The 13,911-nt window shown below is 50.0% G+C and overlaps 1 protein-coding gene across 1 annotated transcript in view; it reads left to right on the top strand.

Annotated features, from left to right (window-relative positions):
* LOC103558188 (contactin-associated protein-like 4) overlaps positions 1-13,911 on the top strand; it is a 169,747-nt gene that overhangs the window by 22,726 nt on the left and 133,110 nt on the right. The window contains exon 2 of the mRNA XM_070620323.1: positions 13,475-13,585. Within this exon, the coding sequence (XP_070476424.1) occupies positions 13,475-13,585 (111 nt within the window). The remainder of the gene's footprint in view (positions 1-13,474; positions 13,586-13,911) is intronic.

Here is a 13,911-nt window from a genome sequence, read left to right as displayed (position 1 = left end):
TCTGTCATTCTGATGCTTTAAGCAATGTTTGTTGGACAGTGACTCAACAATAAGCCTGTAAATATCTATACAATCAAGCCATTTCTCCGGTTTATAATTTAACAAGTCACTTTGGATAGATAAATTATTTTGAAGCCACATTTTTAGGACAAGATTAAATGATAAAATGTAATAGTAGTTGAGTTTCCAAAACTATGTTTTCTGTATCATTAGTTTTACAGATCTCCAGCTTCTTACATCCTTCACTCTAGAGTCAGCTAGTCATGTGGGGAGCATCCTGCTGCTCAGACACCACAGGACACCCCACAGACACTGCTGTCACCCCTCCTGGACTGAATGCCATCCGATACACTGCAGGCAGGAGTGTGAGAGTGTGCATGTGTGTGTGCACATGTATGTGTGTGTGTTCATGCATGTGCACGGTAGTGAGTGTGCGTGCATAAGAGTGTGAGAGATCATGCGTGTATGTGTGCATGAGCCTGTGAGTGTATATGTCAGCATGTGTGAGTGTATGTGTGCACATGTTAGTGTGCGTGCATGTGTATTTGAGTGTGAACATGTGTGTGCATGTGTGAGTGTGTCAGCACACGTGTGTGTGTGTGTGTTGACAGTACCATCTTCTATGAAACCATGGCTGAGGCAGACCTGCCCCTTCCTGGATCTCTCCCCTCAGCTCCCGGTGTCTGTGGCCGCCTGTCTAGCATGTGCTCCATCCTTGAAGCCCACAGTCCACATGTGCTGCCTGTTCGGAAGCCAGGGTTCTGCTTCGCACACCGTGTGGTGTGGCTACAACTGTCCCCTCCCTGAATCAGACACTGCCACCCCTGCCCCACTGAAGGCCCCAGGCTGGGTTCGCAGCGCGTCCTGGTCTGTGTGGAGCATTGGGTCCTCCGGGGTCTGGGCCTCACCTGTGAGGCGAGCTCTGGACCCCAGCTCTACTTTGAGGAAAATATTTAAACTCCCTCTGTGTTTGCAAAATGCTGGCCTAGCTATTTCTAAAGGTTCTACTGCATAGAGTGTGCATTTGGAAATTCTATGATTTCACTCAGTTTATGAACTTCTCCCATAAAACGCCACCTGGGAAATGTTTTCTGGAGCCATGGATACTTATTGACTTCCTTTCCTTTGAGCAGCAAAAAGAGGATCTTCTAGTATAAATACTTTGTGGGGGATTGGTTCTCAACACCGACAGTTTTCCTTTATGGCTGTTCCCTGCCTCCAGTCACTGAAATCTCAACACCACACAGGCCCCACTCGCCCCTGGCCAGGGTGGTGGGTGGAAAACACCCCCTCTAGAAAAAGTGCCTCTTCCAGAACCGTGCGATTTAGACCAATGCAAGTCAGGGAGAAAGTGTGTCCTTGATGTGTAGACATTCGGGGATTAACAAAATGGGAGCGCACAACCCACTAAATGACAGCGGTGTGCTTTACAATTCTACAAACACCCACCCACGCCCGCTCAGGCCTCAGCATGACATGTGGGGCTGAGAACTAAGCTGTGGGGCTCCTGGTCCAGTGTCAGTAAGGCATCCTGGATGTGGTCTGTGGGACCGTCACGTCCTCTCCATCCACTCCTCCTGCTAAATGTGGAGATGAGCACGGTCCATGAAGGTCACGGGGCTGTGGCCCTGGTCCCTGGGTGTTATGGATGCCCCTTCATTAGCGGGTAGAACAGAGCAGTCAAGGAGAAAGGCGGACGTCCCTCCTCCAGGGCCCAGACGCTGGGGTGTGTTCTGTGCGGTCACAGCCTGCAGAGGTTTGAACGCTTGCTTCCTCCCGGTGCCACAGCGAATGAAGCAGCTAAGTTTCAAAATGTGCCCCTGGACATATATCTACTTACGGAGAACAACCTCCAAGGTCAGGACTTATCTGCTTCCTCAGCAAAGCTATAAATACACCGACTTTGCTTTTCCATGAGTGAGTCCGCCTGGCTGCTGACGGAGAAAAGACAAAGCGTGCCTTGTTCTTGAAAAGGGTTTCTGGATATGAGAGTCCTAGATTTTCTTATGGTCACCGGGAGGCCATGTTAACTGACAGGCATTTAGGATGCGACTCTGGAGTGACGTTAGCCCTCAGTACATGGATTTTATTCTGTTATTTTTATTTTTAATATATACTCAACACTTCCTTATTCTAATTTCAATGTCCTATTCTGCTATTCTGTTATTTCAGTTTTTAATCTATATTTGGATATTATTCACAAAAATACCCAGGTGCTTTTATGGGACATGATTTATTTCATCTCAAGTAGGATTAACAGCCCATCGACACAGCTCCGTGAGGCCAGCAGGAGGTGGGGGCCGCCGGCTGAGACCTGGGCTGGACCATGAGCGCCTGTCGCTGGATCCTGAGCCCTCGGCATCAGAAATGCCTGCCCTCCCATTTGGAGCTGCTCCTGCCAGAGCCGAGGCGATATTTCCAAGACTTAACTCGGCTCAAGTTACCGATTTATCCCGGCTGAAATGAAGCAGATTTAAACTAGCTTCTTCATCAATTTGCTAACAGAAAAGAACGTGTTCTTCGTTTATTGATTAAGCAAATGTGTGTAGTGCTGACTGGCTATCTATTCTGATGGGCTTTTTTCCATCACATAATCTTTTTTTCTCTAAAATGCCCGTTTCAGACATCTAGTCCATTGAGGTTGGGTTATTAATTGTAGGAGCCCAGAGACCTCAGAGAGGGAGTGACTGTCTCCTCCTTGACTCAGGGGCCAGTGGGAACCACACCCGGGACCTCTACCCACAGAAAAGTGCATGAGTCACGAAGTCACAGCCCAAGGGGGTTTCACAAACGGTGCTGGGGTCACAAACGGTGCTGGGGGAGCCCCACCATGTCGAGACTCAAGCACTCGCTGCAGCTGAGCCCACAGGGACCAGCAGTAGTTTCTGTCACCATAGGAAGGTTTCCTGTTTAGGGTCCTATATACGGGAGTCACAGGATTTGTTCTCCGTCACATATGGCTGCTGCTGCTTCTATGCCACCACGTCTAAGTTCATTTTGGAAATTTCTATGTGGTTTCCATTGCCTAACTGCTCCCAAGCTTATGTATCTGTTCTAAGGCGCTGAGCCTGTGGGCTGTTTCCATTTTGGGGGTGTCATGAATAACATTGTCGCGGATGTTCTTACGTGTCTTTTCGTGGACCTGGAGGATGTTTTCTGTTGAGAAGGTATCCAACAGCGGGCTTGTGAGATGGTGGTTCCAGCCCAACGGGTTTGCAGAGCGCCCGTCTCACCAGCCCACCTGCAATGCCGCTTCACGCCCTTGCTGATGCTTTAGTTTTGGAGGTTATTTTGCAGGTGTGGTATGGTCCGACTCTCGGTAAGTGTCTTCAGGTTTTCATACCTGTTCGACTTGTACTAGGGCACATTTTGGGTCAAGGGCACATTTCGGGTCAAGGGCACCTGTCATTCTTTATTCCCACCAGCTGAGAGGTGGCTCTCTTTAACACACTCACACATGATGGAGAGAGGCAGGAAGCACGCTCTGTTTTGCAATAAAATGCTCACTTTTTATCCAATTTAGAAAATATATTCTTGAATTTATGTGTGTTTTTTATACCTTTAGTTCTTTTCCACACATGCCCGAGTGAATGGGTCGACCGTGGGACAATCCCTACCTTCAAGAGCTTCCATTTTAAAGTACTCACATTGGACGACCTTCTTAAATAGCACATTTTTTAAAATTTCATTGAAAAATTCAGAAAACATCTGATTTTTAATTTAATGCAGTAGTTTTCCTGAGGTTGGAGATCATTTTTATGGACTCAGAGAAAAATATACCTCATTTCAAGAAGATTCAATTTTTTATTCCTTCAAAATAAAGCCTCCACAATGTTTTAAGAACATAATTCAGAAATTCTGAAATTGGACTCTTTAAGAAAATCTTTTTTAATCTTACACTTCATAGTTCATTATCTGGATTATTTGATAAGCTTTTTTATAACTAATCTGATTCCACTCCCTAGTTCTTGCTCAGGAAAACCACGGTTGGGAAAGGAACTGACTCCAGATGTGTGCAGAGCAAATGTGTGGTGACAGAGGACGTGGCTCCACTAGACGCGGACCCACTGTAACTACACACACGCACATCTGCACGCGTGTATACATACATGCATACATGTATGACGGCATATGTACAGACACGCAATTAAGTGGCACCAAGCATAGAAACCTACTGTCAGCTCCCTGGGGAACTGCGGGAGCCTCGCAGTGCTGAGATCAAGTGTCCAAGTGCGCGAGCGTTACATCCTGACCATGGTCCAGGGTGCCCCGCAGCCATGCCCACCACAGTGGGAGAGGCCCCACTGAACTCCCCACCCTGAAACTCCTCACCTGCACCTCAACAATCTCTCTTCAGAAGGTTCTGTTATTGTCACTAATTTCTGCTTCCTCCGATGTTTGTGATTCTTTGCAAACTTTATTTCCAAATATTGTTTTACTGAGATGTCACCAAGTGCTTCCATTTTTTCAGAGCCTGTTACCATCCTTAAACTCCTTAAACTGCTAGATCTGCCATCAAAAACAGTGGGCTTGTTGGGGTTGGACTGGTGGCGTAGTGGTTAAGTTCGTGCACTCTGCTTCAGCAGCCCAGGGTTCGTGGATTCGGATCCTGGGTACAGACCTACCACACCGCTCATCAAGCCATGCTGAAGCAGCGTCCCACGTACAAAATAGAGGAGGACTGGCACACATGGCTCAGTGGCAATCTCCTCAAGCAACAAGAGGAAGATTGGCAAAGGAGGTTAGTTCAGGGCCAATCTTCCTCACCAAACCCGCCTCCCCCAAAAAACAGTGGGTTTGTCTTCACTTATCTAAATTCTTTCTATTTATTATCTCTGACATGTCTTGTTTATTCCTATATTTCTTGGATTTTGTTATAAACAGATATTGTTTTTTCCATGATATTTTCAGGTGTTTGCATGCATATTGGAAAGCCATTCATTTTTTATATTAATTTTGTAGTTTTCTGTCTAAATGAATAACTTTAGTGCTTATCATAACTTTCGAGTTTGAACACTCAGATTTTTTTATCAGTAGGTTCGGATATTCCAGTTTCCCTGATGTCCTTAGAAGAAGAGCAAACAGTCACGGTGTCACTGACATTCCTGCTTGGCCTCTTCCTTTAATCAGATCATTTCTAGTGTTTTCTCACTACGATGATGCTAGTGTTGGTCTGAGAGAAACATGTGCAATGACACTGATGCCCAAATGGACGCATCCTCTTAACCACGTTATGAAGTGTCTGTATATTCCTAACTTGCGAAGATCATTTAAAAAGCCAGGAAAAGATATTAAATGTCATCAAAAGCCTTTTCAACTTCTCTGAATGTAATTTCCACTAAAATCTATTAAGGAAGTTACTCATTTCAAAAAAGAAAAAACCCACCAGTCTTCCATCCTTAGCATGAAAGCCACGTAGTTCTGGTATATATTACATTTAATTTACCATTGAATTACTTTTGCTAATATTTCACTTAGATTTTTCACGGTTATTTATGAGTGAAATGGCCTGTCCCTTTCCTTCTAATTTGCCACCGTTATCAGCTTGGGAATCAAACGCCACTTCAGCCGGATCGCTCAAGGCTTTGGATGCATTCCGTGGCCTTTCTGGTGGCGTTGCAGGCTTTTAATGTCGTAAAACCCCAGAGAAGGGAGGATGTGAGCAGAGAGGCGTGTGGGGCTCCCTTACCGCTTCTTCCCTCCTTGAGGGGACGAGGCCGAGACAGGGGACCCCGAGCGTGGCATCATCGCCAGGCTGACTGGTCTCCTGCCTCCCGCCGCATAATCCCCCCGAGAGCGGCGCTCCATCCCGTCTACGCGGTCCCTACAGTTCTTGAGAGGCGCTCCCTGCCGCCTCGCCTCCCTGAGGTCTTTGCAGACGAAGCATATAGTGTGAGAAAGGACCCTGGGGGTGAGAGCAGGAATGGGGGTCCGCGTGGACGGCAGCTGGAGGCACCGCCTCGGCGGGCAGGTCTGGGCACCACAGGCTCAGGGGGTCTCGCTCTCACCACGCTCCGGCGAGCAGTCGCTGCGGAGCCACGTGCGACTCCAGAGGGACATACCCCTCCCAGGGGCCAGTGCCTCCCACGGAGCACAGCTCGCAGCAGGGCTGGGCCGGGGTCTGTAACAATCACTCGCCCATTCCTCTGCTGAGCTCTCCGCGCAAATCCTCCAGCTCGATTGCGACAATAAAGGCGTTTTACTAACACGAGTAACCTGAGCTGGCCCCAGACTCACGGAGGGTCCGCTGAGAAGGTCCCCAGCTCTGCGCTCCTCCCACCAAGTGGAAGAGTCTACTGAGAGCTCCTGAATCTGGATGAACTTGGGACTTGCTCCTGCCCCACAGACTGTGCCCATCTGGGCCTCCCCTGCCTCCCCCGGTCATCCCGCCACCACCAGCCGCAAGCCGGGCAGCCTGCGAGTGGGAGAGCCAGCGGGAGCCTCCCAGGGAACCTGGGTCGGAGCCCAGCCAAGACACTTGGTGAGGACGCGAGCGTGTGGTCACGGCCTCTGAGCTGCGGGTGGGATGCAGCTACAGACAAAGAGGCCTCGGCTGAGGGCCTGGTGGTGGGACGGGCCCATCATCACCCGGACGGAAGGGGACAGCACTGCTCGCAGGACGCTGCCCAGAGACTTGGTTTGGGCATTTTCTGAGTTGCGTCATCCGAACCCTTACGCCCTCTCAGAGGATGTATCTCCCCGGATCTGTGGCGCCGTCCTGGTACTCCATCCCGGTTCTGTGCTTTTCCCCAGCGTTCGGGGTCCCTCGTTTTGTGCAGGGTCTAGTTGGGGTGGCCGTCTGCAGCCCGTGGGAAGGATTCGACGACCTCATCCCAGCCCGGCAGGAGAGCTCGGCGATGGGCCTGCAGTCATGACTCTCTTCACCAGCTGTGCTCTAATTAAAGAGAAACGCGTGTGGCGCGTGTAGTAATGTAATGATAAGATTAATGAAGAGTGTTTGCCTCGTCTCCCAAGGCAGAGTCTCAGGAAGGCTTTGGTTCCTGGAAGGTATTCCCAGGGGTGGGGGCACCGGGTGAAGATGGGGAGGCAGAAGCCTTGCCGGGCTGTGCTGTTGAGTTGCGGCCCCCTGGGCCCTGCGTCTAGGTCCCCTGCACCCGCTGTCGAGCGTGTCCCCCTGCCTCCCCGCACCGTCTCCCACACAGCAGCAGGGAGCCAGTGACGGGCGAGTTCTCTGGGCGGCCCAATGGACTCCCCACCTCTGGGCTGTGGTCCTGCCTGTGTCCGCCCGCTAGCCGGAGAAGCTGTCCCTGCCTCTGTGGCTGAACCCTCGGGTCCTCACCACTGGAGACACAGTCATCTCCACTGACTCAAGGGGCCAGCTCTGCATTGTGGGCTCTGGAGAGAGGACAGCTGACTGCTCTGCCCCCTCACTGGCCATGCTGCATCTCCTCCTCGATCACTGCTGACCACCCCCTGTGGGCGCAGGACCTCTGCAGGGAGCCTGGGCCAGCGCTGCAGTGTCACCAACCCCCGTCACCATCCACCCTGTGCCAGTCCTTCCAGGCCCACCCACCCCAGTTTCCTGGATCCCGATGGTTTGCGTTCACTGGGTTTGAGCTGTTTTCTGCATTTCTGTCTGGCGTTGTACCAAGACCTGACCCTCTGGCCCTGGGCATTACTCTGCAAGTACTGGGAGGAGGGCCGATTTGAGGAGGACCATGTGCACACAAGGTGGGGAGGCCTGGCCTGACCTCTGGCCTCCAGGTAAGGGGAGCTCTGTTCTCTTTGGGGGGGGGGGGGGTGGGCAGGACTGCCCCTTCAGGTCCAGAGGGCCCGGGATTCCAGGAGCACTTGCCCAAATGACCCTGCCCAGGTTCCAGACACCCTCACTGCCTCTGGGGCCTAACTGTGGTGTGGAGGGCCACGAGGGCCCACGCTACCACCCCGTAGCTCAGCCACACGCTGGCTGTGCCGAGGAAGCTGCCACAGCCATCCATCCTCCACGGTGGGCCCCTGTGGACGCCATGTTTCGTCTTCATGGCTCCAGAGCTGCCTTCCTCAGTCTTCCACCACGCCACCCCTCAGCTGCCCAGGCACGCCACCACCAGGAAACTGAGGCTGCCCTCCCCCTGCCTCCACCAAGTGCTGCTGAGACTGGCTAGGCAGCGAGCCGAAGGGGCAAACAGAACTAGTAGACAGAACACAATCTACATTATTCAATGGCACAGGGGACCATCAGCCTCAATGGCTGAGGTGAGGTCCCTCGGATCGCCACATATTTTTTTGCGGGTAAAGAATCTCAAGCAAGTACGATAGCGGGAACTCATGCCTGCAAGGACACACAAGCCCAAGTCCAAAGGTTCCATTCTTCATCCCCCTGAGGCACACCAGCCCAATCCCAGGTCATTCCCTTGGGGAGTATCTTAAGAACAATCAGCAAGGTATGCAGGCAGCGGTCCATTCCTGCAAGGGCCCGACGTTCCTAAACCCCCTGCCTTCATGCCTGTTAACGTGTTCCCCTCCGACCTGAGAGTCCAAACCACAAGCAATCTGGTATAATGATTATGAGACTCAGCAGATCACACATCCCCCCAGTCACCCAGTTGGAATTTATTTTCCCTAGGCTTAAAGCTTAGCAAGATGCTGCTATGATCTCCTGCAGCAACCAAGATTCTTCATAATTAGGATGCTGGGTGTGGCAGGTGGTCACCACCTCACCTTCCAGGAGCCACGGGCCCGTTAGCCCCTGAGCAGAGTGCCCACCTGCACAGTCCCTTCCTGGGACTCTGCTGTCAGTGCTTCACCCCGGAATCTGGGCTGAGACGATGCTGTCTGGAGAGGTGACCCTGGGGAGCGAGGGCAAGAACAGAGCCAGACAGAGGTAGCAAAGGCTGGTAGATTGTGTGCTGCAGTCAAGGACGTCCCAGCTCTGGGCCCGGGCTCCACCCCCCTGGACCTGCTGAGAAGCAAGAAGAATGACCCTCAGAATTCTCCCCCATCCACCCCGACCTACAGCACCGGTGGGGGTGACAGAGAGGCCCCAACGCCCCCTGCACTTCAGGGATGCATGGTTCCATGTGAGTCAGCTGTTGCCACCATGATGCAAAGTAACAGCCTGCCCCAGTGCAGCATCTTAGATAGCAGACATTTATTGTCACTCCTTGGGGGAGAGAGGGCAGCGGGGGTGGGGACAGGCTGTGTGTAGGGTGGAGCAGGCAGAATCCTGGAAACCCCAGTGAGGACCTGGAGGAGAGCACGCGGGGGACGCCTGGCCTGGTCAGTGCAGCGTCAGAAGGAATGGCTGTGCGGGCACCACGGGGACATCTCCTGGACAGACGCGGGCCCTGCACGGGTTCAGCAGAGCTGGGAGGTCACTGTGAGGGTGTCACCGCCTCGGCTGTTGTGTTGAAAATTGAGAAGGGCAGAGACAGGTACTGTCTGCATCTAAATGAAGAGGGTGTGGAAGTAACTTCAGAGCCAGCCCCACGACCACGGCCCCTGTTAACATAGCTAATAGCTGGATTAGTTGAGGCTGCACATTCCTCTCCTCATTATTTCTACTTAGAAAATGCAACGGCCAGACTTTGCCTGCCTTCCGTTCACCCTATCTCCTCCTTCGGATCACTCACTCAGACCTCGTCCTGGGTTCTTTTGTGAGGATTTTCTACCTATCTGCACAGCAGTCATAATGAAAATAATGCGTTTTGATAGTATCTTTAATATTTATTCTCTCTGCCTATTAAAGAGGAATCTCAATATGCCTTAACTTTTTCATATTAAGCCCTGTGTATATAAAACTTGAACTTGGGGTGGTTTTTTAAGTCCATTTGAAAAATCACCTTGCAATTCTACTAAAATAACATGATAGCACATATTCATATGTAATGTGATTGGTTTTGAATGGAAGCTGTTCTACAAAGAAGCTGGAGGACGGCTGGTTGTTCTGGGTTGTGTAAGAATGTGGTCGTATAATAGGTTTTGAAACCAACCTATGATAGTCGCCTTTGACAGATGACAGCTTATGTGCAGGTGTACGAAGAGACGAGGAGCCACGGCGACACTTGCCTCATCTCACTTTCTCTTGAGGGAAATTTGCAGAATTTTCTGCCTATTAGCTTCCATCTTCCGTACAATAAGCCCAGGCAGACAGAATATACAACAGGGAGACGGATTTCTAGTCTGGGATGACTGCGAAGAACTGGCTCCTCTCATGCCGGTTTTTGTTGTCAGTGTGTTTGTTTCTGTCCTCTCTTAAGACTATGCTGGTCTTTACGGAAGGTGCAAAGTGGAATAATTCACCATCCCACGCCCAACAGACGTACGCTTTAGTGATGGGCGAGGACTGCATCCTTGACCTTTATTTCACATTTCTGGAAGCTGCTCATTTTTCTCCTTCCTCTAGAAGACTCAGGGACCAGGTTTCACCCACCCCTTCCCTCTGCTTCTCCATTGTCGCCCTGCCTACGTGGGGCTTACGGACGTCTGTGTTGGTGTCATTGAATTTAAAGAGCGATGTGGGGAGAAGAAGCATCGTTCACAGTGCTGAGTCCTCCTGTTTGTAACAGTCAGGGTTCAACAAGAGAAGCAGAACCAGTAGAAAGTGATCGTTAAGGGACTTGTGCAAGGAATCAGCTTACATGACTGTGGGGACCGGACGGGCAAGTCCAGGATGGGCAGGCTGGAGCTCTGGGCACAGGCTGGAGCCACTCTGCACAGGTGGCATTTCTTCTTCCTCAGAGAAGTCTCACTGCTGCTCTTAAGGCCTTTGAACTGGTTGGACCCGAGCCACCCAGACTGTCCAGCAGAATCGCCCTCACAAGTCAGCTGATGTTGACTTTGATCCTGTCTGTAAACACCTTCATGGCAACACCTGGATCAGTGTTTGATGTAATAGCTGTCACCATATTCTAGTCAAGTCAACACACAAAACTAACCATCACTGTTCACCGTTTGTCAACTTGGCGCCCATTCGCATCTCCTTAAACCAACTCAATCTCCTAATAAAGACAGTAACAAAGGCACACTTTCACCTAATGTGACACAACTATCCTTTGTGTAGCCACAAAGATGTTAACCCTTCCGCCAGAAGAGGACACAGAGTCCTCAGTGATGTTCACTCTTCTCCTTTGATGCCCTGCAATTTAAATAGTAAGATCTAAAATTGACTGCTATGAACACATCTACCTTAGATGACAATGGAATAAGAAGGGGAGGAAAACAAATATGTTAGCTCAATTTATTATCTACCTATCGCCTATCTATCTATATCCATCAGTCTATGTACACACACACAGACAGACATTGATGACAAAATAAGGAACAAACACTCATGATGATTACAGTCACTGTAACTAGGTCACCTGGCCATGGCTGGCACTCTAACCAGACTCTTCCACCTCCCAGTCTGTGTTCCCTTTGCCCCAGCAAGCACCTCAGCTAACTGTGGTCTTTGCTTGATGGGGTGACCCAAACCTTCATTCCTGAAGGCTCTGGGTCATTGTTAGTCCTGCCTGGATTGGATTGTAGTTTTCCATTGACCTTAACCACAGGGCATGGTGATACTATGAGATGCCCTAAGGATCTCCTGTGTTCCAGACATGCTCTTCCTTACTCCACTGTGGAGGAGCAGTCGGATTTCCCCTTGGTAGTCAGGATCAGCCACCCAGCCAGTGCTGTAACTCTCTTCTTCACCTATTGATCCAGAGGCATGAGGAGCCCAAAGTGGCCAGGAGGTTGTCTCCAGTTCCAGTTCAATGGACTCATTGTCGTGTCTCCTGGTGGAAGCCTTCCTCCCTCTGGAACTAAGACTTCTAGTCTAACAGAGTATAAGTTGCAGGAACAGAAGAAAAAGATGGGCTGGTGAGTTGCTAGTGAACCACAGCCATTTCTACCCCTTGATTCTGGACCTGCGGATCCTGGCTGTGGGAGAAACAGCACCATATACTAGATGCTGACTCAGAGCATGAACCGCCTCCTGGAGAAGCTTGCTCCAGCCCTGAAAGGTCTTGCCACCCAGCTAGTACTATAACTGAGTCTTCAAAAGGTCATTCCACCATTCTATCAAGCTGGCTGATTCAGGAGGGTGAGGAACATGGTGAGACCAGTGAATTCCATGAGCGTGGGCCCACTGCCACACTTCTTTTGCTGTGAAGTGAGTCCCTTGATTAGAAGCAATGCTGTGTGGAAAACTATGTGGTGGACAAGCCATTCTGGAAGCCCATGGATGATAGTTTTTGTGAAGTATTGTGTCCATGGAAGGCAAATCTTTATCCAGAATCTGTTCCAGGAAGGACAGAATGCTGTCCTTCCATGATGGAAGCCCCCCAGTGTAATAGACCAGCCACCAGGTAGCTGCCTGATCTCCAGGGAGGGGTACCATAGTGGGGACTCAGTGTTCGTCTCTTGGCAGATTGGGCACCCAGCAGTGGCCATAGCCAAGTTAGCCTTGGCGAGTAGAAGTGCGTGTTGCTGAGCCCATGGTGTGCTTCTCGAAGTTCTGCCCACTGGGAGGACTTCCCTTCATCACATCCTTCGGGGATGTCCCAGAGAGGCACTATTTGCTCCAACTGTCCACCCTCAGGTGGTGCCTGCATATCCTGCAGAACCACCCGTCAACCAGGCTGAGTCTTCTCTTCCTCTGACGACTGATCACAGAGAACTCCCCATGAGGCCATCGTGCAGGGTGGGAGAGAGGAGTGTAGCAGGAATGGGGGCCATGGGCATTTGGGCCACTTCTTCATGTGACTTTACTTGAACCCTCAGGACCCACTTGAGCCTGACCTCATACATTGCACTTCCATTGATGATGGAGTGCTGCTGGCACACCCAACTTTGTGGGTTGGTGGGTCAGGTAATACCCAGTTCATAATGGGCAGCCCAGGCTGTATGGTAACTTGGTGGCCTGTGGTCAAGCGTTCAGTCTCTTCTAACGCCCAGTAGCAGGCCGACTTGATGAATCAAAAAGATGAGCACACTGTTCACGAGTATGGCATATCTCTCCACTTACATATGTAAGGTCTTATGCTAGGTCCATCACTAAAGTTTTATAATTTTCTCCACTACGTCTTAAACATCTTTTCAGAAACATTCTCAGGCATCTTATATTTTTCTTGTTATTATAAATGGCTATTTTTCTTTTTTTACTATAGTTAACCATTTGGCATATAGAAACATGATCCATGCTGGTATATTGATTATATACCCTGCCTCTTTGTGACATCTTATCATTTCTGATAAATCGACTGTGTTATTGGTTTTGCACTTTCCTTTGTCTATGAATTGTGACAATTCTCTGTCACCCTCCTGTTTCTTAGACACCTCACTCCCTTTCCTGTCTTGTTGTGCTGTCTGGGACAGTGGGAGCTGTCACAGTGGACATCCTGTAGTTTTCTAATGCTTCTGACCTTCCCCATTAACACTGGGTTTGCTCTGGGGTTTGTAACATTCTAGGTTACGATTTCCCAAAGGGCTATAACAAGTGTGTTAACCCGAATTCTTGGTTTTCCTCCGACAGATAACTGTGACAAGCCACTCGTGTCTGCCCTGCCCCCATCATCCTTCAGCAGCTCCTCGGAGCTGTCCAGCAGCCACAGTCCTGGGTTCGCAAGACTTAACCGAAGAGACGGTAAGTCAACTTCCTACCTTGCATTGATCTGTGGTGGGCTCCTTGATTTTCAACAATTCTTGTATTTCTTTTGATAAAACATTACAAGTGAATTATCTATTGCACAGAAAATAAAATTCCAAACAAATATTTAAATAGATTTACAGGCATGCTTCCATGTGACATTTCTGGTGTGTGGATATCGTCTGTTGATCGCCAAGAATGGCAAAGCTGGTTTCTCTCTTGCACGTTGGGGCCATGGAGGGCATGATAGCTGAAATGGCTGTGAACTACACTCATGTACAATCATTTCACCATGAAAACATTTAAACACCTTTGAATTTACC

Source organism: Equus przewalskii, chromosome 5 (genome assembly GCF_037783145.1).
Source record: "Equus przewalskii isolate Varuska chromosome 5, EquPr2, whole genome shotgun sequence".
NCBI classification, from domain to species: Eukaryota; Metazoa; Chordata; class Mammalia; order Perissodactyla; family Equidae; genus Equus; species Equus przewalskii.
The sequence above is the reverse complement of the archived record's forward strand: the minus strand, read 5'-3'. Positions and strand labels throughout refer to the sequence as shown.